The sequence below is a fragment of the Gopherus flavomarginatus genome, chromosome 15 (genome assembly GCF_025201925.1).
Source record: "Gopherus flavomarginatus isolate rGopFla2 chromosome 15, rGopFla2.mat.asm, whole genome shotgun sequence".
Lineage (NCBI taxonomy): Eukaryota > Metazoa > Chordata > Testudines > Testudinidae > Gopherus > Gopherus flavomarginatus.
The window spans coordinates 24,313,659-24,339,559 of record NC_066631.1 but is presented as its reverse complement, the minus strand read 5'-3'; the positions used below and the strand labels follow the sequence as shown (position 1 = coordinate 24,339,559).

At 47.3% G+C, this 25,901-nt stretch overlaps 2 protein-coding genes and 5 non-coding genes across 9 annotated transcripts in view; 1 reads left to right on the top strand and 6 right to left on the bottom strand.

The window, feature by feature from the left end:
- Positions 1 to 6,701: 6,701 nt before the first annotated feature.
- Positions 6,702 to 9,345, bottom strand: UBC (ubiquitin C). 3 transcript variants are annotated; one of them, XM_050923524.1, is made up of 3 exons: positions 9,228 to 9,344; positions 8,326 to 8,376; positions 6,702 to 7,413 (listed from the first exon to the last, which is right to left on the bottom strand). In XM_050923524.1, the coding sequence occupies exons 2-3, from the start codon at positions 8,371 to 8,373 to the stop codon at positions 6,772 to 6,774; spliced, it is 690 nt and encodes a 229-aa protein (XP_050779481.1). In that variant the 5' UTR covers positions 8,374 to 8,376; positions 9,228 to 9,344; the 3' UTR covers positions 6,702 to 6,771. The 3 variants fall into 3 exon arrangements, with proteins under 3 accessions (XP_050779481.1, XP_050779482.1, XP_050779480.1); XM_050923525.1 differs by having other exon boundaries at positions 6,702 to 7,185; XM_050923523.1 differs by having other exon boundaries at positions 6,702 to 8,376; positions 9,228 to 9,345.
- Positions 9,346 to 11,472: 2,127 nt separating this feature from the next.
- Positions 11,473 to 11,544, bottom strand: TRNAA-UGC (transfer RNA alanine (anticodon UGC)). The gene has a single exon. It is a non-coding gene; the product is annotated as a tRNA-Ala (tRNA).
- Positions 11,545 to 12,247: 703 nt separating this feature from the next.
- Positions 12,248 to 12,319, bottom strand: TRNAD-GUC (transfer RNA aspartic acid (anticodon GUC)). Its single transcript has one exon. It is a non-coding gene; the product is annotated as a tRNA-Asp (tRNA).
- Positions 12,320 to 12,889: 570 nt separating this feature from the next.
- Positions 12,890 to 12,962, bottom strand: TRNAF-GAA (transfer RNA phenylalanine (anticodon GAA)). The gene has a single exon. It is a non-coding gene; the product is annotated as a tRNA-Phe (tRNA).
- Positions 12,963 to 16,616: 3,654 nt separating this feature from the next.
- Positions 16,617 to 16,688, bottom strand: TRNAD-GUC (transfer RNA aspartic acid (anticodon GUC)). Its single transcript has one exon. It is a non-coding gene; the product is annotated as a tRNA-Asp (tRNA).
- Positions 16,689 to 17,262: 574 nt separating this feature from the next.
- TRNAA-UGC (transfer RNA alanine (anticodon UGC)) lies at positions 17,263 to 17,334 on the top strand. The gene has a single exon. It is a non-coding gene; the product is annotated as a tRNA-Ala (tRNA).
- A 3,398-nt stretch (positions 17,335 to 20,732) lies between these two features.
- DHX37 (DEAH-box helicase 37) overlaps positions 20,733 to 25,901 on the bottom strand; it is a 33,511-nt gene continuing 28,342 nt past the window's right edge. The window contains exons 24-27 of the mRNA XM_050923485.1: positions 25,758 to 25,852; positions 25,589 to 25,662; positions 23,658 to 23,755; positions 20,733 to 21,985 (exon numbers count right to left, since the gene is read on the bottom strand). Of these exons, the coding sequence (XP_050779442.1) occupies positions 21,903 to 21,985; positions 23,658 to 23,755; positions 25,589 to 25,662; positions 25,758 to 25,852 (350 nt within the window). The 3' untranslated portion in view covers positions 20,733 to 21,902. The remainder of the gene's footprint in view (positions 21,986 to 23,657; positions 23,756 to 25,588; positions 25,663 to 25,757; positions 25,853 to 25,901) is intronic.

Here is a 25,901-nt window from a genome sequence, read left to right as displayed (position 1 = left end):
GCTCTGTTTAGTTTCAAATCACCATCTTCTAATGTTTATATTAAGCAATGATAATGCACCTCTCTTTAGAAAATAATTGAAATACACACAGAAAAGTTTATTAAAATGGATTTAAATGGATCTATCCTGATTCTTATTTTTTAAATAGTGCTTTATGTTCAAGGTACTGTAATACATTAGTTTAGCATACAATGTGAATTACATCACAGGTACTCTCAATTAGAAATCACTGCTTTGAAGTAGAATGGCACCCACACCATATGCTCCCCTAGAACAGCAGTTGGGAAAAACTATTTGAAATTGTATAGTGACTTTATGTAGGCTGAACTCAGCCAGAGGACCTGGCCTATCATTTTTCCAAAGTTTCCCACAAGAAGTTTGTTCCCAGTGGTCAGGACCTTAGTTACACATTTATTCAAAACATACAATTCTCCAGCATCCTTTTAGCACCACCATCAGCACTGTTTCAGAAAGAAATGTCACATGTTGAACTACCAGTGCAGCTTCCCTTTCTCCTTGAAGGCCTCAGGGACCTTTGACTGCAAGCTAAACAGGTCCTGACTCCTGCACAGATGAGGAATGGTAAAGTGTACATAATCTCATAAGTATCAGCGGGGAAGCCATGTTAGTCTGGATCTGTAAAAGCAGGAAAGAGTCCTGTGGCAGCTTATAGACTAACAGACTGTTAGGGTACGTCTACACTACGGGATTATTCCGATTTTACATAAACCGGTTTTGTGAAACAGATTGTATAAAGTCGAGTGCACGCGGCCACACTAACCACATTCATTGGACGGTGTGCGTCCATGGTCCGAGTCTAGCGTCGATTTCTGGAGCGTTGTACTGTGGGTAGCTATCCCGTAGCTATCCCATAGTTCCCGCAGTCTCCCCCACCCCTTGGAATTCTGGGTTGAGAGCCCAGTGCCTGATGGGGCAAAAAACATTGTCGCGGGTGGTTCTGGGTACAGCCTCACCCCTCCCTTTGTGAAAGCAGCAGACAACCATTTCGCGCCTTTTTTCCTGGGTGAACTGCGCAAATGCCATAGCACAGCAAGCATGGACCCTGCTCAGATCAATACCACAATCGTGGACGTTGTAAACACCTCGTGCATTCTCATGCAGTCTACACTGAACCAGGACCTGCAAAGCCAGGCGAGGAGGAGGCGGTGGCTACGGCAGTGCGGCGACGAGAGTGATGAGGACATGGACATAGAATTATCTCAAACCGCGGGCACCTGCTCTTTGGAGATCCTGCTGGTAATGGGGCAGGTTCTAGACATTGAATGACGATTTTGGGCCCGGGAAACAAGCACAGACTGGTGGGACCGTTGGGAATCAATTTGGAGTGGGAAAATCTACTGTGGGGGCTGCTGTGATGCAAGTAGCCAAAGCAATCATTAAGCTGCTGCTACGAAAGGTTGTGACTCTGGGAAATGTGCAGGTCATAGTGGATGGCTTTGCTGCAATGGGATTCCCTAACTGTGGGGGGGCGATAGGTGGAACCCATATCCCTATCTTGGCACCGGAGCACCAGAGCACCCAGTACATAAACCGCAAGGGGTACTTTTCAATGGTGCTGCAAGCACTGGTGGATCACAAGGGATGTTTCACCAACACCTACGTGGGATGGCCAGGAAGGATTCATGACGCTCGCGTCTTCAGAAGCACTGCTCTGTTTAAACTGCTGCAGCAACGGAATTACTTCCCAGACCAGAAAATAACAGTTGGGGATGTTGAAATGCCTGTAGTTATCCTGGATGACCCAGCCTACCCCTTGATGACATGGCTCATGAAGCCATACACAGGCAGCCTGGACAGTGGTCAGGAGCTGTTCAACTACAGGCTGAGCAAGTGCAGGATGGTGGAAGAATGTGCATTTGGCCGTTTAAAGGCACGCTGGCACACATTACTGACTCGCTCAGACCTCAGCCAAACCAATGTCCTCTTTGTTATTGCTGCTTGCTGTGTGCTCCACAATCTCTGTGAGAGTAAGGGAGAGACCTTTATGGTGGGGTGGGAGGCAGAGGCAAATCACCTGGCCACTGATTACACGCAGCCAGACACCAGGGCGATTAGAAGAGCACACCATGAAGCAGTGCACATCGGAGCAGCTTTGAAAATTAGTTTCATCACGGGCCAGGGTACAGTGTGACTGCTGTGTTTGTTTCCTCTTCATGAACCCACCCCCCTTTATTGACTCCTTCCCTGTAAGCAACCCACCCTCCCCATTCGATTACAGCTTGCTTAAGGAAATAAAGTCACTATCGTTTAAAAATTATGTATTCATTATTAAAAAGTCATTATAAAAAGAGGGAGAGAACTGACAAGGTATCCCAGGTGTGGTTTGGGAGGAGGATAGGAGGGAAGGAAAAGGCCATTAAAAACATTTCAATGTAATGACAGCCTTTTGGTTGGACTGTCCACGAGGGTGGAGTGGGCGGGTGCACGAAGACTTCCCCCATGCGTTCTTACACGTCTGGGTGAGGAAGATATGGAACATGGTGAGTGGTGGAGGTGGTTACACAGGGGCTGCAGAGGCACTCTGTGACCCCACTGCTCTTCCTGAAGCTCCACCAGACGTCGGAGGATATCAGTTTGATCACGCAGCAGCTCCAGCGTTGCATTCCGCCACCGCTGATCTTCCTGCCTACACTTCTGATCTTCCTGCCGCCACCTCTCATCTGGAGCGTCTCTCCTATCCTCACGTTCGTCCCTCCTATCCTCACGTTCGTCCCTCCTGTCCTCATGTTCACTGGCATCAGATGAGCTCTTTCATTGTGGGTTACTTCCATGATTTCCAAGAACATTTCATCTCGTGTCTTCTTTTTCCGCCGCCTTATCTGAGCTAGCCTTCGGGATGGAGTAGGGAGGCTTGAAAAATTTGCAGCTGCATGAGGGAGGGAAAAAAGGGAGAGAAGTATTTAAAAAGATACATTTTACAGAACAATGGTTATACTCTTTCACAGTGAACAACACTATTCACCTTACATAGCACATGTGATTTCACTACAAGGTCGCATTTTGCATTTTAATATAGAGTGCCTGCGGCTCTGGTGTTACAGATCTCACAGACGCAGGTCCGGGCATCAGAATTCAGCTTGCATGCGGCCATGGTAAGCCATTGTCTTTCGGCTTCTCCAGCCTTCATATACACAGTGCCCCCTGATGCTTCTTTCCTGTTAACATGCAGCAGCAGAAGCCAACCCCACCCATCCAATTCTCTAGGATGATTGTTTTACCCCTCCCCCCACCGCATGGCTGGTATCATGGAAGATCACTGCTAATCACCCCCCTTCCTACCCCCTCCCCCTCCGCATGGCTGGTAGCTGGGAAGATTCCTGCTAGTCAAATGCAAAAAATCTCAGCGCTATCCTTCCTCCCCTCCCCCCGCTTGGCTTTGTGCAAGGAAGGATTTCTTTTAAGCAACAGCCCAGTAGGAAAATGGCCATCTCTGTCCCCTTAATTAAATTCCTGAATTTCAACCAGGTTACCATGAACAATATCACTCTGCTGAGGATAACAGAGTGAGATAAAGAACAGATGTTTTTGAATGCCAGCAATAACCGGGACCATACGCAGCTATGCTTTGTCATGCAATGATACCCAATTACTTGCTACATGCATGGCGTGGTGAAGTGTCCTACCATGGTGGACGGAACAAGGCTGCCTTGCCCAGAAACCTTCTGCAAAGGCTTTGGAGTACCTCCAGGAGTGCTTCATGGAGATGTCCCTGGAGGATTTCCGCTCCATCCCCAGACATGTTAACAAACTTTTCCAGTAACTTTACTGGCCGCGAATGCATCCCAAGTCCTTATGGCAAAATCAATCATTAAAAAATGCTTGCTTTTAAACCATGTTTTATACTTACAAAGGTACACTCACCAGAGGTCGCTTCCATGGCTTCACTGTCTGGGCTAGTGGCTTGGGAGGGTAATTCCGTCTGGGTCACAAAAAGCTCCTGGCTGTTGGGGCTAACGGAGTGCTGTGTGCTCTCTGCAAGATCGTCCTCCTCTTCCTCCTCCTCATCTTCCTCCTCTGCAGAATCCTCAGCCATGGCTGAGATTACAGCCCCCACCTCGGAATCTACAGATGGGGTGGGGTAGAGGTGGCGCAGCCCCCTAAAATTGCATGCAGCTCAGCGTAGAAGCAGCATGTTTTTGGCCCTGACCCGGACCTTCCATTTGCTTCTTTGGTTTTCTGGTAGGCTTGTCTGAGCTCAACTTTCACTCTGCACTGCACTGAGTCCCTGGTGTGGCCTTTTTCCATCATAGCCTTGGAAATTTTTTCAAATATTTTTTCATTTCATCTTTTGGAATGGAGTTCTGTTAGCACTGAATCCTCTCCCCATATAGCGATCAGATCCAGTACCTCCTGTGCGGTCCATGCTGGAGCTCTTTTCCTGTTCTCAGGAGACTGCATTGCTACCTGTGCTGATGAGCTCTGTGGGTCACCTGTGCTGATCAGAGCTCCACGTTGGCTAAACAGGAAATGAAATTCAAAAGTTCGCGGGGCTTTTCCTGTCTACTGGGCCAGTGCATCCGAGTTCAGATTGCTGTCCATAGTGGTCACAGTGGTGCACTGTGGGATACCATCCGCAGGCCAATAGCATCAATTTGCAGCCACACTAACCCTAATCCAATATGGTAATACCGATTTTAGCGCTACTCCTCTCATCGGGGAGGAGTACAGAAACCGATTTAAAGAGCCCTTTATATCTATATAAAGGGCCTTGTAGTGTGGATGGGTGCAGCGTTAAATCAGTTTAACACTGCTAAAATCGGTTTAAACACATAGCGTAGACCAGGCTTGAGTCTCTAAGATGCCACAGGACTCTTTGCTGCTTTTACATAGTATCATTAAGCAACTGTGTATTTAATGTGATGCATTACTCTGCTCTACCAGCAGATAACACAAACAGAAGGTACGGTTCTATAATATTCAGTGTTCCATATACATTTGTCCCTACCAACAATCAAAGCATTTTGAGAAAGAGGAGTTTGAGACTCCTGCTGTTTTTCCATCTCTAATTAGGAAAACCCATCCATGGTGAGACAGATCACTTGAGACCAGGTTGGATCCTTCAGAATGTTTCTAATTACCAACTCCTTGCACTGTATAGAAGACAACTCCTGTTCAATTTAATTCACTATTTCAAACTGGGACATTGAATCTCTTAATTAGAAATGCAGATAGCATTAATGTGGAAATTCTAACATACTTCTGCAGGTTCTCTTCATCCCAATCATTTACTGGGGGCTCAAGCATCCTCATCTTTCATTACTGTAAGGTTATTGCTAAATGTAGCAGCAAGGTATGTTCACACTAGAATTGAGGCATTAGCCAGTGTACTCTGTACCAGTTGTTTTCAAACCTGTGACGCAAGGGAGCTGGGGATGAGGAGGGGCTCAGGGCTGGGGCCAGGAATAAGGGATTCAGGGTGTGGGAGGGGTCTCTGGGGAAGGATACAGGAAGGGGCAGGTCTCTGGGGTGGGGCCAGGAATAAGGGATTCAGGGTGTGGGAGGGGGCTCTGGGGAAGCATCTGGGGTGGGGCCAGGGATGTGGGGTTTGGGGTGCAGGAAGGGGTTCTGGGTTTGGTGGGGCTCAGGGCTGCAGGTCAGGGTGCAAGAGAGAGTCAAGGCTCTGGGCTGAGTGGTCTGGGATGCAAGGGGGGCAGGGCTGGGGATTGGGGCATGGACTTGCCTCTGGCAGCTCAGTGGCATGACCACAGACCACACTGCGCCCAAGCGGCCAGCAGCAGGTCTCCTAGGCAAAGGTGCACAAGCCCCTCCATATGACTTGCCAGAAGGCACTGCTCCCACTCTCTCCCTCCCATTGGCTGGAGTGCAGACTCAGAGCTCGGGGTGGGGACAGTGCATGGAGCCCCATGGCCCCCCAGCCTAAAAGCCAGACCACTGCTAGCAGCTTCCAGGGCACAGCACAGTATCAGAAAAGATAGGCACTAGCCTGCTATGGCTGGGCAGCACTGCCCATGGAACTTTTAATGTCCCCGTCATTACTGTTGACCAGAACAAAGCGACCCAGTGCCTTACATGTCGCAGCCCACGGATTGAAAAAACACTGCTCTAATACAGTAACCTTAATGCTTACTTGAGATTGCCAAACTCATTGCAGCTATTAAAATGGATTCCTTCTCAGCATACTGTAAGCGTCTGGTGAGACCACCTTGATCAATTTTAACTGGGATGTAATTTTTTTAAAATGGACAAGCTGTTTTTATTTATTCTTCACAGGGCAGATTTGGTTAATCTGATTTACACACTGGAATACTGGAAATGACTATCAAATCTGAGAACTGCCAGGTAACTTTTACATTCCCATGCATCCTTGCTTGTTTCAAATTAAGGTTCTTCAAAGCAGGTACTGTGCTTACATATCTGTGCGCATTATCTAGCGCAAAAGGGGCCACAAGCACAACAGCAACCTTTAAAGGTTAGTCTGACTCTAGTGAGTAGCTGATACAGTTCAGCCACAAGACTCTAGACATCTCAGAAGCACCGTATCATTTAGTAGCCAATTTTACCACCTTTACCAACAGTGTACAAACTTTTACAGTTGGAGTAATGAAATAGAATAAATGACTCAGCTGGTAAATAGACTTTTTATAATTCTAGTGAACTGAATCAAGTCAGACTAAATTAGTGCACTTGTACATTAGAAAGGAAAGGAACAGACAAAAAAGTTGTGAATGCAACAGCTTTATTGGAACAAGGTGCAGAGAAACTTTTATTCAGATGCTAGTAGGAGCAAGTTCAGATACCGCCCCTTAAACGCAGGACCAAGTGCAGGGTGGATTCTTTCTGGATGTTGTAGTCGGACAGGGTGCGCCCATCTTCCAGCTGCTTTCCAGCAAAGATCAGCCTCTGCTGATCTGGAGGAATGCCTTCTTTGTCTTGGATTTTGGCCTTGACATTCTCAATGGTGTCACTGGGCTCTACCTCTAGGGTGATGGTTTTGCCCGTCAGGGTTTTCACAAAGATCTGCATACCACCTCTGAGGCGCAGGACCAAGTGCAGAGTGGATTCTTTCTGGATGTTGTAGTCTGACAGGGTGCGCCCATCTTCCAGCTGCTTTCCAGCAAAGATCAGCCTCTGCTGATCTGGAGGAATGCCTTCTTTGTCTTGGATTTTGGCCTTGACATTCTCAATGGTGTCACTGGGCTCTACCTCTAGGGTGATGGTTTTGCCCGTCAGGGTTTTCACAAAGATCTGCATACCACCTCTGAGGCGCAGGACCAAGTGCAGAGTGGATTCTTTCTGGATGTTGTAATCAGACAGGGTGCGCCCATCTTCCAGCTGCTTTCCAGCAAAGATCAGCCTCTGCTGATCTGGAGGAATGCCTTCTTTGTCTTGGATTTTGGCCTTGACATTCTCAATGGTGTCACTGGGCTCTACCTCTAGGGTGATGGTTTTGCCCGTCAGGGTTTTCACAAAGATCTGCATACCACCTCTGAGGCGCAGGACCAAGTGCAGAGTGGATTCTTTCTGGATGTTGTAATCAGACAGGGTGCGCCCATCTTCCAGCTGCTTTCCAGCAAAGATCAGCCTCTGCTGATCTGGAGGAATGCCTTCTTTGTCTTGGATTTTGGCCTTGACATTCTCAATGGTGTCACTGGGCTCTACCTCTAGGGTGATGGTTTTGCCCGTCAGGGTTTTCACAAAGATCTGCATACCACCTCTGAGGCGCAGGACCAAGTGCAGGGTGGATTCTTTCTGGATGTTGTAGTCTGACAGGGTGCGCCCATCTTCCAGCTGCTTTCCAGCAAAGATCAGCCTCTGCTGATCTGGAGGAATGCCTTCTTTGTCTTGGATTTTGGCCTTGACATTCTCAATGGTGTCACTGGGCTCTACCTCTAGGGTGATGGTTTTGCCCGTCAGGGTTTTCACAAAGATCTGCATACCACCTCTGAGGCGCAGGACCAAGTGCAGGGTGGATTCTTTCTGGATGTTGTAGTCGGACAGGGTGCGCCCATCTTCCAGCTGCTTTCCAGCAAAGATCAGCCTCTGCTGATCTGGAGGAATGCCTTCTTTGTCTTGGATTTTGGCCTTGACATTCTCAATGGTGTCACTGGGCTCTACCTCTAGGGTGATGGTTTTGCCCGTCAGGGTTTTCACAAAGATCTGCATACCACCTCTGAGGCGCAGGACCAAGTGCAGGGTGGATTCTTTCTGGATGTTGTAATCAGACAGGGTGCGCCCATCTTCCAGCTGCTTTCCAGCAAAGATCAGCCTCTGCTGATCTGGAGGAATGCCTTCTTTGTCTTGGATTTTGGCCTTGACATTCTCAATGGTGTCACTGGGCTCCACCTCTAGGGTGATGGTTTTCCCTGTCAGGGTTTTCACAAAGATCTGCATTTTCTGTACAAAAAAAGTTATTGAAATATATAAGCATTTTCAGACTCAAATACTAGCTACATCACAAGAAATCAAAGGCATGACTTTACCCTTTCACTTAAGTATCAAGCAGTGGAGAGAGAACTTTTGACACCAGTACACACACTGAATTGCAGCTCTAGCTCCCCCCCCCCCAACACGTAGGCTACTTCCTCCTCCCAAAGCTCACTCCGGTGCCCTGCTCCCGCGAGTGGCGTCACACTGAAAACGCCAGTGCGGCAGGACCAACGCGTCAGCACGGCTGGTCAGCCGCGCCCAATGCACTGGGACAGTCCGTGCCAAACCAGCCCGCTCACCTCAGCGCTCAGCAGGTCTGATCAGGGCGGCCCGCGGGCGGCGAAGCCGCTCCCTAACCCCGCCCCCAAGCGAGCAGGCGTCAGAGGCGCGGGGCAGCCCACGGCCACGAAGGGGCGGGGCCTTCCGGGAGCCCACACCGCCATTTTAGCGGAGGCCCAGCTCTTAACACCCCCCTCCCCCGCCCCGGGAACCACCATTCGTCGCTCTGAACATCGCGCACTTTTCCCTCAGGCCGCGCTCCATGTCTACCTCGCCCCCCCCCCATATCTCAGTCACCGCAGAGGACTGGCTCCCCTCCCACCAGGCTCCCCAAGTCTGACCACCAACCCCCCCACCCCCCAACCTCTCCACAATATCCGCCACGGCCCAGGCCACCTCCCTCAGCAGACACAGCCCCCAGGCTGGGCTCTCCGCACAGCTTCGGACCCTCTTTCCCCTCATGCCGGACTCGCCCCCTCTCGCGCTCCACGGAAGCCCAGCAGCAAGCCAGGCCCGTTCCCCAGCCCCCCCTCACTCACCGCAAGGACGGCGCTCTAGACAGACAAACAACCGGTCACAAAGAGTACAGCGAAGCTAACTGCGTCACAACCCTGGCGTGGCCTTTATATAGTCTCTCCCGCCCCTAGCTGAGATCCCTCCGCCAGGGACTATCTCGTCTAGTGAGATAAATGGCGCGCGCACCCAACCTGGGGGTGGGGCGAGTTGCGGCCGGCAATGCGGAGGAATCAGGCGGCCGCTCAGTGTGTGATAGGGCCTGATGACGGTGACGGCCAAGAAACGGAAGCTAGAGCGTGGAGTAAAACCAGGACTGGCATTTCCGCCTGCCTGGAACGGGATCTCAGCTCAGCCTGGTTCCCTGCGCAGGGACTAGGCCTGCGGAACACGTCCCTGCGTGTGATTGTGCGCTGGGGCTGTGTGTCTCATTGTGTGTTTCCTTCTGTGTGTCTGGGTCGTTGCGTATGTCTACATGAAAATTAACGTGGAAAAAAGAGCAGAAAAAATAAAACCAACATGCAGCACTGTGCATTCTCCTTTCCGCTGATAATGCTGCTGTCCTGGGCATCCAGGCCCTGAGGTCAAAGGGGCCTGAAACACAGCAGAGTGGGAGATGGTGACTGCCACGTAGGGAGGCAGATCAAAGACTTGGAAATGTGAGAAAGACAAGTTTCCCCAAGTGAGCCATACACAAAGCCTACAGACCTTCAACAAGGCGACAACAAAATCTGCCATTGTTTGCGTGATTCATGGAGCTGGCATTTTGTTTACTCCACCTACAAAATCCTTCCTTTGCATGTACCCAAAAGATAACAGCTGCCTAACAGTGCTGAAAACCAATTGAAAAGGAGCTGAAACCCAGCAACAGCTACTTGATTGGTTTCAGGCCTACATTCACATGACACACCTAGAATTTACAGGAGGAGGGGTTTCTCTCTGGGGAGTTATTTCAGCCTGTAAGTGGGTTGTAAGCTGCTTCCTTATTAAAATTTACTCAATATTATAATAGGTTTTAAGAAAAAACAGTCTAAACATCTAGTTGGCTTAGTTGAAGCAAAGGTCCCTTAGTTTCTGATCAAAGTAGGGTTGGAATTGTAGGGAAGAGGTTGCATTGTGTGCATTCTTAATTAGAGAAACATAAAAGACTTGAATAGAAGCTCAAATGTAGAAGGCCAATTATCTAGTCTGAAAATAGTCAGGAATGTTAGGCTTATTCTGTTAGTTAGCCAGTGTGCATTTAGGCAGGCCTGATTTTAAAATGATCATATCTAAAAACTGGAGCACAACCTATTTTGCTACAAGATGGAGTTTCACAGCATGATTAGATAGATGAGATAGCTGCCTAATTTTCATGCCCTATGTACCATCTATCTACATTAGTGGTGTAGGGCCTAGTTCAGGGGTAGGCAAACTTTTTGGCCTGAGGGTCACATCAGGGAACAGAAATTGTATGGCAAGTCATGAATATTCACAAAATTGGAGTTGGGATGCAGGGGGTGGGGATGAGAGGTTTGGGTTGCAGCTGGGTGCTCCGTGCTGGGATTGAGGGGTTTAGAGAGTGGGAGGAGGATGAGGGCTGGAGCAGAGGGTTGCGGAGTGGGGAGAGGCTCAGGGGTGTAGCACTTACCTGACCAGCACTTACCTCAAGCGGCTCCTGGAAGCAGTGGCATGTCCCTTCTCCGGCTCCTATATGTGGAGTGGCCCCTAACTCTGCTAGTGCTGGAGTAGGGCCATGCGGCTGCTTCCAGGAGCCCTATGGTGCAGCCCCCCCCGGAGTGCTGGAGCAGGGCAAGCCCCAGACCCTGCTCCCCAGTGAGAGCTTGGAGGCCAGCTTAAAATGGCTTCAGACCACAGTGCCTGGTTCTATGGGTGGATTTCCGCTTAAAGCCTGACTCCTGGACTTAGATCTGTGGGGTGCCCTGCTTGTGCTAGAGGCTACGATTGCAGGCCTGAGACCTGAAACCCTAATTCAGAAAAACACTTAAATGTGTACTTTGTGATGCTTTCCTTAATTAGTACTAAGATTGTAAACCATTTACTGCAGGAAACTTGTCTTCAGACTTGTTGGTAAAGCACTTTTGGTTCAATACAATTATGAATAACAATAAATAGTACATAAGACCTATTCTTACCATGTTGCTAGAAACATCATTTTATTGCTTTGTAAATATATGCAATTTATATATTCATGCTGGTCTGGAGCAGAAAAACTGGGTTATGCCGCTGGCTGTTAAAAAATCAAGGTAGTGGGGAAAAAAAAGAAACCAATGGAGATGCCGGGGATTGAACCCGGGGCCTCATACATGCAAAGCATGCGCTCTACCACTGAGCTACATCCCCTTCCCGCTCAGTCTTGCTGCAACGAAATTAATAGTCTCGCTTTCAAAGAGCATTTCGCTTTTATGTTAAAATCCTTTCTGCGATGCAACAAAACAACACCTGTAGCCGCGCGGCTTTGCCCCGCCGCTCGCAGCTCACACCTTTCACATGCGCTACAAACGCCTAATTGCTCCATTAATTAAATAGCCCTTCTCCATGCATGGCGTAGACTCAGCATGGCAGAAATGCACCCGCCTTGGCGGGGGGGCGTGCAATGGGGGCTGAGCTCTCCGTTAATGGGGAGCATTGAAACAAATTAGCGAGAGCAGGAGAGCAATGGGCTCGCACGCAGGCGAAGTAAGGGGAGACTCGTGGGGGGCTCGCAGCAGACAGTGTGTGTGCTGGGCGGTGAATGCACGAAGGACAAGCGGACACATGCAGTAGGAAGCTTGATACAGCCGGTGCAAGGCAGCGAGCGACGGACAGGGGTTTCTGTGCAAGGCACTTGGCCGCCGGCAATATACAGCCCCCCCCAACTCAAATCTAAACTTGGGCAGCACCAGCACAATCGTTTCCAGACTCGTCTTGTCTCCCCTGTTTCTGTAGACGCAGGATAAGGCTGCAGTGCGAAGGGAAAAGCTATAAACCGCGACAGGAGCGGGCGGAGGGTCCCTGTAGATCGCCCTTGTCTATGAAATAGAACAAAAACCAAAAATAACTCAGCCTCCCCGTCGGGGAATCGAACCCCGGTCTCCCGCGTGACAGGCGGGGATACTTACCACTATACTAACGAGGATTGGCTGAGAAGCGCTGCCCCAGAGCGGCTACTCGAAGCGCCCCCGACGCAGAAGGTTGGGGGACCCCCGGCTGTTCCAAGCTGGAGCTGCAGCCCCGCTGCAGCCCGCGACACGTGCTACTCAGCCCTGCAAAACGGCCGGGGTGCGCTCCGGGCTGCCCTGTGCAATGAGCCTGGGAAATACTCTGTGCAATGAGCCTTGCAAACCTGCCCGCCGCTGGGGAGACCTGCACCCCAAAGGGCGACGTGGTGTGAGAAACGGGAGCAGGTTTTATTCTCCCCCCCACCCCCGCGCACCCCGACTGCACGTCCTGGCAGCCTGCACGTGTGCTGCGCCTGGGCCCGCCCCGCTCGCTGCCCATACAAAGGCCAGAGTCTCCTTAGGCAGCAGGCTCGCAAAGCTGCAGCACACCCAGTGCACACAAATCTCTCCACTTGCCACCGCCAAAATAACAATCCCATCCCCCCCAGAATGCCGTCCGAGGGTACGAGGCCTGGTTTGCTCTCCCGCACTGCCAGTCTCACCACACCGCCGGCCCTTACCCCACTCCTGAAAAGGAGAAAATTATCTGCCGAAACCCGGGATCGAACCAGGGACCTTTAGATCTTCAGTCTAACGCTCTCCCAACTGAGCTATTTCGGCAGGTAATGAAAGCTGTGCCTCAGTAGGAACACCACCCTGCTGTCCAGACGCACTTACATGCATAGTAGATTTTGGGGTTGACATGTTCATACATTTGTTAAATAATGTTGTTATGGATTAAATGCTTGTTTTCTGCCCAAAGGAGTATTTTGTGTATGTGCAGAGGAGGAATTGTTTAAAGTTATTATTAATATAGGCCTGGATATGAACATGGACCTGTACTGTGGGTTAGCTGTGCCATTCAATAAATCCAGACTCATACTAAACCACTTAAGATACTTTTTCAATAGATAGCAAAGGGCCTGATACTGTAAAAGTCTCATGCAGAAAGCGTCTACGGTTTTTAATAACTGTTCCTAAGGTATATGGCCTGCAGGATTGAACATAGCTAGTGGGGTAGCTGAAATAAATGGGTGTTCAGGAGTTTTTGAAGGACAGGGGCGAGCTCATCTCCTTCAAAGAGTTTGGTCATGTTCAACTTGTCTGAGCATAAAAACTGTGCTTTTTACACTTAATGGAAGCATCCAATTATTGTATGTGTGTGGTAAAGTAACTGAAAAATGCTTTCAGTTTAACACTTGAAGCATAACACGTGCATCAAGCTTCAGTGAGGCCTGCAGCTCTCTTATATTTTTAAACAAAAATCGTTAAGAAATAAGGAAGCTGTGAACAAGAGGAAACAGAGCGGTTCAGCATAGTTTTTCTTACAGGTTTTAGCACTTGTTGATTGCAGGTTACTGTGTATATGATCCGCATCCTGGTAACTCTGCCCATGTTCCTCTTGCACTGGTACCTGAAGCCTCCTACTCTTAAAACAGAATTTGAAAAGGACCTTGATGTCTAGTGGCTTTTCTGATGGCTCCTGATGCTTGCAGTTTCCAGTGTTTCATGCATTCTAGGGTGACCCCAGGAGTGTGAAAATCTGCTTTGATTCTGAGAGGTACTGGGCACAGGCAACTCCCACTGACATCAACAGCCCTGTGCTGCTCCCATTTAAGTCAGTGGCAAAACTCCCAGACTTTCTCCACTTTGAACCAGGGCAGGCCTAAACAGGGGTGCAGGTGCTCAGACCCAGTCAGGATCTTGCAATCCTATTACACCAGTCAAATGTGTCTGTATTTAGCCACATACAAATAAATACTCTGTTGCTTTTCTTTTCCAAACAATGAATAGCCATGTGTATCCAGTGCTGGTAGTGAGAGACTAAATACACAACAACGAGGAAACGCAGTTAGGATTTCCACGACAACCTTGTGACCACTCTGCACATATGTATTATGGCTCAAATCCAAACCCCTTCACTGCTTTTCTTCCCATGCATGTATCCTACTAACAAAAGGTGTAGCTAATTGTTTGATGACATTCAGGTTCATGCTGAAAAATGTTCAAGAGACCAAATATCCAAATATAGCCAAATTTGTCTAAAGGCAAAGGAGTTCACTATGAAAAGAAGACATACAGACGCTCCTTCTTCCCAGAAGCAATTCTTATCTCTCAGTATGTTCCCCTTACACACAAGGTCTGTTTCAAAGATATGCGTTCTAGCTAATTGAATTGAATTTATAGTGTGATGTTATAAGTTACAAAACTCTTTATACCCACCAGTTTGTAATAGTTCCTTAACTTGTTTTGTTCTGATTTTTTTCTTATCTCTGCTTTGGACACTACATTCCAAACCAGTTGGGTGGAGAGGAACAGCCTGACCTCTGCTAGGAATCACCATTCATGTATCTTATCTTAACCGGCTTCCTATTTTCAAATGCCAAAGCTGACTTCAGCTTTGCAAAGCATTGTGGGCTATTTGACATGGGTAAACAGTATTGTGGGGAGAGGATAATACATTCAGTTAAAATAACCTTCCAGCAATCTATATATCTATATCTATCTTTACGGACTGTAGTGCATATATACACACACACACACACACACACACACACACACAATACAGTACACACAGAACAAGGGGATTAAGCAGGAGTGGTCTGCTGCAGACAGTGCATCCTTACAGTGCTCCAAAACTGTACAATCTAAAAGTTCAATCAGTCAGAGAGAAGATCAGAGTGGCCATCCCCCTCTGACATTCTGGGGTGCAGTCCAGACAGTGAGGCGTGTGTCACCATTGCCTTGCAACCTGGTTTGCCTCACAATGTTTTACTGCTGTAGCTCCCACCTGAGCCACTCACAAACAGCCAAACCGCATGTAGGGCATACCCCGGGTTTTTGCGTATAGCCACAGACCTGGTTCAGTTACTCTGACCCCATCAGCCTGTCCCATCAGGCATGCTCTCTTGCAACAGCCTTGGTTACTATTTGTGGGGTGACTCCAACACATTCCCAGTCTTGAATGTTCCCCAAAACATGTGTTCTGCACTTTCTATCCCTCTCCTGGGCAGTCAAGATATATAAGGTGCATTGCCCATCTAAGGGGATCAACATACAACAGTTTGCCACCCTAAATGGAGTTACCCACATAATACACAGTTTTGATGGGGAAAAAAAAAACAGGCTTATTTAAGTACCAGGAGACAGGTTTTAAGTGAGTATAGACATAAGGCGTTAAAGTCAGAAATGGTTACATGAGAAATACAATTTTACAAGCTAGATTAGGTTCAAGATAAAATTCTTACCATAGGCTTCCAGCAACAGGGCTGACTAAATTTCAGGTCAGGATCTCACCAAAGTCCAGTGGCTGCTTCTTTTGTTTTCTTAAGTAAAAAGGAAAGAGATGGATAGGGAGAGAGAACTTGGGGTGGTTTTGCCCCTCACTTTTATAGTTTAGTCATGCTTTGAAATGCATTTTCCTGAGGGTTACCCAGAGAGAAAGTTCATTTCTACTGCAAGGTTGGAATCAAGGGGTCTGGTGGTGAAAGAGATTGTATGCTGTTGTTTGCTACAACGCAGATCTGTTTGATCCTAACCGCTTCCTTGCCAAAGAATGGTTACTTGATAGGTGATTGTCCATCAGCTTTGATGATGCCTGGCTAGTGTTGTCACCTTGTTCTTTGTCTTTCAGAAACAGGTTTACCCACTCCCAGGACTTGTCCAGTAAACACACTTCAATCATAAATTTAAGCTTATGTTCATAACTCTACCTAAAAAGTTGCAACACACATTTCATCATGACATTATTGACCATTGAGTTATTACTTTTCAAATGAAACCTCACAAGGCATATTTTGTAAAAAGATTATTACAGTAGGATGTGGGGTGTGAATAGAGAGGTGCAGTCCGCCTGCCCCCCAGTTTATTACTCCATTAACTTCAAAGCAGCTGCAGGACTCATATACTTTCCATTTCTCTCATCTAGGTTACATGGGTATGTAGGTTATCCATACATCAGAGCTTTTTACAGCACAATTATGTTTTTAATGGAGTTGTGTCTCTGTCATTGCAATAATATCTCCTGCAATAAACGACCCCACACTGTGGGGAACCAGTTTGGGGTGGAGGAGGTAATTTTTAGAGGTATACCACTGCAGCAAAATAATTTACACACAACAGTTGAACAGGCTGCTTGGCCCAAGATGTTTCTGTGCTAAGACTGGCTTGTATCAATGATGACACGTTTCACGAAGGGTTTGGGTTTTTCCTCCCCAACCTCAAAGCCAAAATCCCCCTTGGATAGAAGAGGGAGGAAATAAAAACACTGCTGGTCTCCCCGTCGGGGAATCGAACCCCGGTCTCCCGCGTGACAGGCGGGGATACTTACCACTATACTAACGAGGATGCACCTGAAACCCACCTTCCCCACCAGCTGTGATATACCGGACACGCGCCCTGCAATGCAACCACCGCTCACTTTATATCTGCTGGGCTTTTACTGCAGGGCTCCTAGGCCAGGAGCTGGGCTTTACCCCGCACGCACGCTGCCTTCTAGTGCACGTCTATTGCATGCACAAGCAGCCGCTTCCTTCCCCTCCTTGGGATGCAGCGCCTGGACAGCCCCCAGCCACAGCCGCGACAGGCTGCACAATTGGCAGCGCGGATACAGCGCCTGGCACGCGCCAGAGGGAGTCGCGCGCGGCGCGGGGCCTGCTGGACCCTGTACAGCCGCGGGCGCTGGACCGGTAGTTGTGCCTCTTGCCTGGGGAGCAGGAAGCGGAGCGCCTGGGGCGAGCAGCGGAGGGAGCCAGCTCCGCGCGGCACAGAAAGCCGGGCTGGGGGATGCAGTGGAGGGAGCGGGTGTGGGGTCGCGGGGGGGAGAAGGTGTTGAATAGAAAACAGCCATGGAGAGAGGGGGAAGCAACGTTTTAGCTTTGTGCATGGATGTACAGCCTGTTTGCAAGTGTGTCACCACGGAGGGGATGTAGCTCAGTGGTAGAGCGCATGCTTTGCATGTATGAGGCCCCGGGTTCAATCCCCGGCATCTCCACTTTTGAGTCTTCGCTGGGCCGCGGACGAGGCTGCAGAATTTTGCCTTCCGGCCAACTCACTGCGCGCGGCAGGTAGCTCCCAAGCAATGCACGCGAGGAAGCTGATGCAACCTCATTGCAACAAGTGCTGACTCCTGAGGCAGGGCCGCAGGGCCCTTAAAAAAAAAACTCCTCTGCCCCGGTTAGTGCTGCTAAAGTATCAGGCTCGCAGTAACATTCTAAATCAATGTCCTGTATTTGCAATGCAAAAGCTACACTCGGGTCTGATTCAAACTAGAGAGCAAGTGTGGGGTACGTCATTTCTAGCGCCGATGCCCACTGCTGCCCTCACCCTCTAACTAGCTTTAAAGGGAATTGATGTGGCCTGGGGCAATGGATTTAGCAATAAGGAACATTGCAACAGTAGGTGAAGGGAAAGGGAAGTGTAGCTAGTGGTTTAACCTAGAGAATGCAACACTGTTCCTTCCTGCCCCCGGACTCATTCTGAATGTGTGTACGGTGCTGGAGCTGTTCTTTGCCACCTCCCAAGTGTGCTTACTGCATCCTTTCAATGCACAGTGCTAGGGTAGAAGGTCTGTCGATGGGGCGGCTCCAGGCACCAGCGCCCCAAGAAGGTGCCTGGGGTGGCAAGCCACGGGGGGTGACGTGCCGGTGGCTGTGAGGGCATCAGTCAGGCTGCCTACGGTGGCATGCCTGCAGAGGACCGTCAGTCCTGCAGTTTCAGCAGCAATTCGGCAGGGGGTACGCAAAAGCGTGGGACTGGCGCACCTTCCGCAGGCAAGCTGCCTAATCCGCGTTACCAGCGGACCTGAAAGCCGCCACGCCGCTGAAAGCCGCCTGACTGTCATGCTTGGGGCGGCAAAATACATAGAGCCACTCCTGCCGTCAGAGGTGCATTCTGTCAGGATCGGTGCAGAATACAGAAGAGTCTCCATCAGCCAGACCATGGGTGCAGAATTGAGGGTACAGAAAAGCCTATGGACAAGGTTTATCACATTGAGTCTGACTATAGCAATTTCATTTAGGCCTAGACTCAATGCAGAAAGAATAGCAAATATGGCAGGCGACACTGACAAGGCTGGCTTCGCAGAGAAATCTTTGGTGAGTTTAAACACAAAAGGGAAGCTTATAAGAAGTGGATACAGTCTCCCACAGTATTCTTGCCAGCAAGTTGAAAAAGTATGGATTGGATGAATGGACTATAAGGTGGATAGAAAGCTGATTAGATCATCAGCCTCAACAGATAGTGATCAACAGCTTGATGTCTAGTTGGCACTCGGTATCAAGCAGAATGGTCCAGGGGTCAGTCCTGGGGCTGGTTTTGTTCGACATCTTACTTAATGATCTGGATGATGGGATGGATTGCACCCTCAGCACTTTCGTGGATGAGAGGTAGATACGCTGGAGGGTAGGGGGTAGGGTCCAGAGTGATCTAGACAAATTGGAGGATTGGGCCAAAAGAAATCTGATGAGATTCAACAAGGACAAGTGCTGAGTTCTGCACTTAGGACGGAAAAATCCCATGCACTGCTAGAGGCTGGGGACCAGCTGACTAAGTGGCAGTTCTGCAGAAAAGGACCTGGGGATTACAGTGGACGAGAAGCTGGATGTGAGTCAGCAATGTGCCCTTGTTGCCAAAATGGCTAATGGCATACTGGGCTGCATTAGTAGGAACATGGCTAGCAGATCGAGGGAAGTGATTATTCCTCTCTGTTCGGCACTGATGAGGCCATGTCTGGAGTGCTGTATCCAGTTTTGGGCACTCCACTACAGAAAGGATGTGGACAAATTGGAGAGAGTACAGCAGAGGGTAACAAAAATGATCAGGGGTCTGGGGCACATGACGTGGAGAGGCTGAGGGAACTGGGCTTATTTAGTCTGCAGAAGAGAAAAGTGAGGGGGGATTTGATAACAGCCTTCAACTACCTGAAGGGGGGGTTCCAAAGAGGATGGAGCTAGGCTGTTCTGAGTGGTAGCAGATGACAGAACAAGGAGCAATGTTCTCAAGATGCAGTCGGGGGAGGTCTAGGTTGGATATTAGGAAACACTATTTCACTAGGAGGGTGGTGAAGCACTGGAATGGGTTACTTAAGGAGGTGGTGGAATTTCCATCCTTAGAAGTTTTTAAGGCCTGTCTTGACAAAGCCCTGGCTGGGATGATTTAGTTGGGGTTGGTCCTGCTTTGAGCAGGGGATTGGACTAGATGACCTCTTGAGGTCTCTTCCAACCCTTAACTTCTATGATTCTGCACAGCACATCAAGGGTTTGTTTACCAGATGATTGCCTTTCAGTAGTTCCGTATCTTCTTTGCTCAAATTACAAGAGATGTTTCCCCTCATTCCCCAACACACCTCCTCCTCCTTCCCCTCCTGCAGTTGCCAAGTTACCCCAGAATCTGAAAAGCAGGGCTGTGCTCAAGCCAGCCCAGAATGAACACATCCAGTTTAGGCTCTGCTACTCCAAGTGTGGTCCTGTTCTGGTAAGAACAGTTTGCAGTTCCAGAGCTGCAGGCTCTGCAGTGCTAAGAATCAACACTGTAACTGACCAAAGCAGATAGGAGTGTGAATATACAACCAGGGAACAAAGCTGTTGAGGAGGTGCCCTTATTACATAATCTGCTAGTCTCAATTGCACTTTTAAGTTGTGCCTGCTTTCAGTTAAATCCTATAAGTGAAGAAGTATAGCCATTGACATCGGCTTTTGTTGTCATCGGTGTCTTCTGTCATAGTGAACCTATGAGAGTCCGCTTCTTGTAGTGCACCTTGGGCAAATGTAAAGTGGTGAGGGATCCACAGATGTGCCCATGTCAGGCAGACATGACCGCATGCCTTTGTCACAGCTTGCTTTCTTTGCTCAGGCTTCTCTTTGGCCTTGTTCTGTTCGGCAGTGTTCAATGGTTTTAAACACAGACCAAGAGATCAGCTGCCATCCTGATCTATAGCAACAGCAGCTTCCCCCCGATTTGTAGTTCAATGTTTATGTAAAAAACACTTAAGAAAATCCAGAGCTTGATATCTTTATCCAGTTTAATTTCCTTAGGGACCATTTGATTTGACTTTGGCGATATTAAGGAAGGGACTCATTAGGATTAACCATGATTTGTATCCTGCTTTGCTAGTGTGCATCATAAGGACTAGGGATGAAAAATGTTAACCGGTAAGCATTAGTCTTACTGGTTAACCTGCCTTAACCATTCACCCATGCGCCAGCCAGCCCATCGACCCTGGGCCAGTTGGAGTGGGCCCAGCCCCACCAGCTTAAATTGGGAAATCATTTAAACAAAATATCTTTAATAGTTTAAACGGTTAACTTTTAAAATGGTATTTACATCCCTAATAGGGACATGTCTAGCACTCTGCAAACCTGCTACAAACAGGAAAAAATTAGCCAGCAGATATAAAAGAAATAGACAAGTTTTAATTCACAAAATCCCCTTCCAAAATATAAACAATGTTTACATTTTTTACAATGTATAAACAGTTTCAAATAGCTGTTTATGGCCATATTTCAATAAACAGCAGATCCATGGTCTCTATGAAGGATAAAAAACCCACCTATTTTACACACAATAGCTCACCACATTTCTAGAGATGCACACTGAACAGTCAGACCCAAACAAAGCTGCATCAGCTTTGTCCACATTTCAATACATCTTCGGTTTAGTGTGGGATGCTGACTTGCCTAGGCAAGGAAATCGTGATACCTTTTTATGACGTTTTAGTCAGGCTCACTTTTTATATTAAAGATTATTTCTGTAAAATAATTTAAGGCAGCTCTCACATCCCCCTCCCCCTATTACTTTTCAGAAGGAGTTTTGCACGGTACAAATTGACAACACAAATAACCATACAGCATTTGCCGACCACATGAAATATGACCAGCACCAATTGGATTTTTGGCAAGACACAGCGTGTTGTCTAGCAGGTCAGTCGTCTTGGAATTCTTTCCCCACTGGGGCTAGACACAGGCAGGCTGATTGCAGAGGGAGGTTGCAGAAAAAAACAGTTGGAGAAAGTGATGAGACAGGAAAGGAATTAAAATAAAAAAAAGGAAGAAAGAAAAAGTGTCTTGAAGGTGTGAGGTTTATGGCTATCCTGGTTCTATGGTGAATTCAAATGACAAAAGGAATACTGGAACATGAAGGGGCTACATACGCATTTGTGTCTTGAACTTCAGGTGTGCATATGTGGCGTTCATTCTGGATGACCAGGAACACTAGAGAGTTTTTGTTTTTTTAAGCTACAGCGTACCACAGTCACATACAAACCCCTTTACTTGCTCAAGTCAAGTACTCTGCCCCTCTGCTGTAGTCCAATTGACTAATATAGTCTAAAAAGAAGCTTTTAAGAAAAATCAATTAAATACAATGGATAAAGTTACCCAAGAAATAATAAATATTACAAAACACCCTAGCAAAAACAGCTGGTCAGATGTCCTCCATTAGTAAATCAGTCTCTCCCCACCAAAATATGGATTTTCTTTTTGCTTCTGAGTCTTCCTAGAAAAAGGGAGTTCTGGACATGTCTGTGAGATAGGGATTATCTGTAGACGGGAAAATCTTGACAATTCACAATGTCACAGGTGGCCAGCATTTGGCTATGTCATCATGCATAACTTCGGGGATCCACTGGCAATATGCAGACAGCAAGTCTGAAACAGAAAGATAAGAATCAGTCCACAAATAAAAAACAGCCAACAGCAGAACAGAACAGAGTCTACTAGAAGGCAGGGCTCTAACAACTGGGTCAGTTTGATCATGCTTTCAAGAGAGTCTGTAAAAGAACTGGATTCTGCTTACAACCAGTGGGGGGGGGGAAATAATAATGGAAGGCTGGATTATTTCAATTTCTCTGTTGCACTGTGTCTTCCCGGGAAAGACCAAAGAAGAAACTCCTTTCCACACATTCATCCCAGAAGAAATCTCAGTGTTCAGGGCCACAAACTTGAGAGAGAACGTTTCTCCTTGAGAAAAAGTACAGCTGAAGTGTTGGGGCATCTCTGCTTTTTTGTGACAAAGACAAATCATCATTAAATCCAAATTAAGGCCCTGATCCAACAGAGTACTTATACATGTGCGTAGTACCATTAACTTAGATAGGACTATTCCCAGGATTAAAAGATAAGGCCTGGGGTTTAAGAGTGAACAGGAGTACATAGAGAGGTACAGGACTGGAAACTAGCAACTACTCAAAGCTTTCTCTGTGACCTTACACAGGCCACTAACCTCTGTCTGAGCTTCCCCACCTGTAAAAATGGGTGCAATACTTGTCCAACTGGTAACACTTTTAAAGTGTTTTAATGATCTAAAAGTATGAACAAGAATGCAAGAGTTACTGTTCAAGTTAATTCTGGGAATCCTACTAGGGAAGGATTTTTTACCCCTTGCAAGTATCAGCGGGGTAGCCGTGTTAGTCTGGATCTGTAAAAGCAGCAAAGAATCCTGTGGCACCTTATAGACTAACAGACGTTTTGGAGCATGAGCTTTTGTGGGTGAATACCCACTTCATCGGATGCATGTAGTGGAAATTTCCAGGGGCAGGTATATATATGCAAGCAAGCTAAAGATAACGAGGTTAGTTCTATCAGGGAGGATAGGCCCCTGTTCTAGCAGTTGAGCTGTGAAAACCAAGGGAGGAGAAACTGGTTTTGTAGTTGGCAGGCCATTCACAGTCTTTGTTTAATCCTGAGCTGATGGTGTCAAATTTGCAGATGAACTGAAGCTCAGCAGTTTCTCTTTGAAGTCTGGTCCTGACGTTTTTTTGCTGCAGGATGGCCACCTTAAGATCTGCTATAGTGTGGCCAGGGAGGTTGAAGTGTTCTCCTACAGATTTTTGTATATTGCCATTCCTAATATCTGATGTGTGTCCATTTATCCTTTTCTGTAGAGACTGTCCAGTTTACCCCTTGCAGCATCTGGTATAAAGGTCAGATTATTTGGTATGCTTAATATTGTGAAAAATAAATTTAAGTGGCACAGAAGTCTTCCTATAACATGGTCACTTTGTAACAGAGCTGCTACAAATCCTAATTATGTACAAATCCAGACAACTGTATTACAAAAAATCCCCAAACCTTTTCAAATATTCATTTCCGGAGGATGACAGTTTATGAACTCTCATAACTCTTCCAGGCCTACTGGAAGACCAAAACCACAACATGAACTACCCTAATGAGAAAGACACTGAAAATGATTGCTGTTTTCACTGGTAGGGTATTGTCTGTTCCTTCAGTTAAAGTTCAAAAGACCAGCTCTGCTTGAAATCAGGGAAGAATCCTATGCTGGAATGGTTCATCGTCACCACCCAGCAAACTAAACACTTACATTTGGGATTTTTTTTCCATGCAGCCAGCAAAGCATCACAACTATCAGCACTTTCTGAAACGAGAGCCTTCAGCAGGATTTCTGTCCGGGGCTGAAGCCTGAGTGAATTCGAAAATGAAAGGGGATCAAATATAGATGTGAGCTACGTTCATTTATTTAACTAAATTATGGCTGCGTCTCTACTTTAGTGCTTTCAGTCTAGTGTTCTGCATTTGTTTTATAACAATACTGATTAGAGGTTAGATGTAGACATAAAACATGTAACCCATGACTAAAGGGACAGCCCCAACAAGAAATCTACCACTGTTGTATGCAAGGTTGCTTTAGCCATGTTGGTCCTAGGATATTAGAGAGACAAGGTGGGTGAGGCAATATCTTTTATAGGATAAACTGTTGGTGAGAAGGACACAAACTTTCGAGCTACACAGAGCTCTTCTTTGGGTCTGGGACAGGTACTCAGAGTGTCACAGCTAAATACAAGATTGAACAGGGAGTTTAACGTAAGGTGAAGTGGGCTGTTAACACCCCTGTAGTCATAGGATAAAAAGGGGGTGAGTGGGTTCCAGATTGTTGGAATGAGTCATAAATCCAGTGTTTTTATTAAGACTGATTTTTAGTATCTAGCAAAAAGTTATGAATGTAAGCTCCCAGGTTCGTCTTTTGAAAATATGCAGGGTTCCTTCAGAATGAGGTCTGATAGGTCAGATATGGAGTGATTGTGAAAAGTGTTCGCCCACAGGTAATAGGGTGTTCCTGTGTGAGCTCATTTGAGAGTGTTGTGATAGTCACCCATGCAGTTCTTATGGGGGCATTTAGTGCACTGGATGAGGTACACCACATCATGTGTAGATTCCGCGGATCTTGAAAGGGGTGTGTGTGTGTGTGGGGGGGGGGGAGCGGTGCTGATCATTGATAGGCCCTATCAATGAACTTCACGGTCCATTTTGGTCAATTTCACATTCATAGGATTTTAAAAATTGTAAATGTCATGATTTCAGCTATTTAAATCTGAAAATTCACAGTGTTGTAATTGTAGGGATCCTGATCCAAAAAGCAGTTGTGGGTGGGGTTGCAAAGTTATTGCAGAGCGAGTTGCTTTTACTTCAGAGGCTCTGCCTTCAGAGCTAGGCAGCTGGAGAGCTGTGCTGCTGGCTTGGAGCCCAGCTCTGAAGGCAGAGCCACCGTTAGCAGCAGCGGAGAAGTCAGGATGGCATGGTATGGTATTGCCACCCTTACTTCTATGCTGCTACTGGCAGAGCTGGTCCCTCAGTCAGCAGCCACCACTCTCTGGCTGCCCAACTCTGAAGACAGCGCAGAAGTAAGGGTGGCAATACTGTGATCCTGCCCCCGAAAAATAACCCTGCAACCCCCTTTTGATTCAGGACCCCCAATTTGAGAAACACTGGTCTCTCCCATGAAATATGTATAGTATAGGGTAAAAGCACACAAAATACCAGATTTCATGTTCTGTGACACGTTTTTCAAGGAAATTAATTTGGTAGGGCCCTAAATTACTGTACTGCTACAATGTCATTACCACAAAAGGCAAAACCTCTTTGGAACTTCTATTTTGTTAGACAACTGAAAACGGTTTAGCTGGCTAAACTGTGAAGAAAATTAAGTACAGAATCCCAGGGACTGATCCTGCGAATAGTTACACACAAGTAATTTTACTGGCACCAATAATCCCACTGAAGCCAGAGTAACTAACTCACATGTGTAAATCCTTAAAGTTCACTAGTTTTGCTTGATAAAGGCCACTGGCCTTAGGTTTGCTAAGACAATTTTTCTTCTCTCTCCGCTTAACAATTGAGGTAAATATCTTGCACTCTTCTCAGTTTGGAAGCCCCTCTCTTTTAAGAAGGCTCAAGGTGACTAACACCACTGCTGGGTGCATGACACCTGTTTAGTTGACTGTTTTAACAACTTACTTGGACCATGTCTTCAGCATTGTGAGCGGACTGGACAGCAAACAACGCTTATAAGAGCCCAGCTGTTTAATGATCTAAAATAAATATTAGCATTCGTTAGACACATGCCATAAAGTAAGAGGATGCTCTAAAATATACGGGGAAACCATGCAAGTTGTAATACACTTACTTCTCCTTCCAGTAAAAATTTGGCAAAGTATTTGTAGCGATCAATACCCTCTGGGTAATCTACCTCCACTGCTGGAAGCTGCCAGCCTACTCGATCTGGAAAGACAGGTCATATTAGGTCTTCTATTTAATTCTCAGTGTGGAT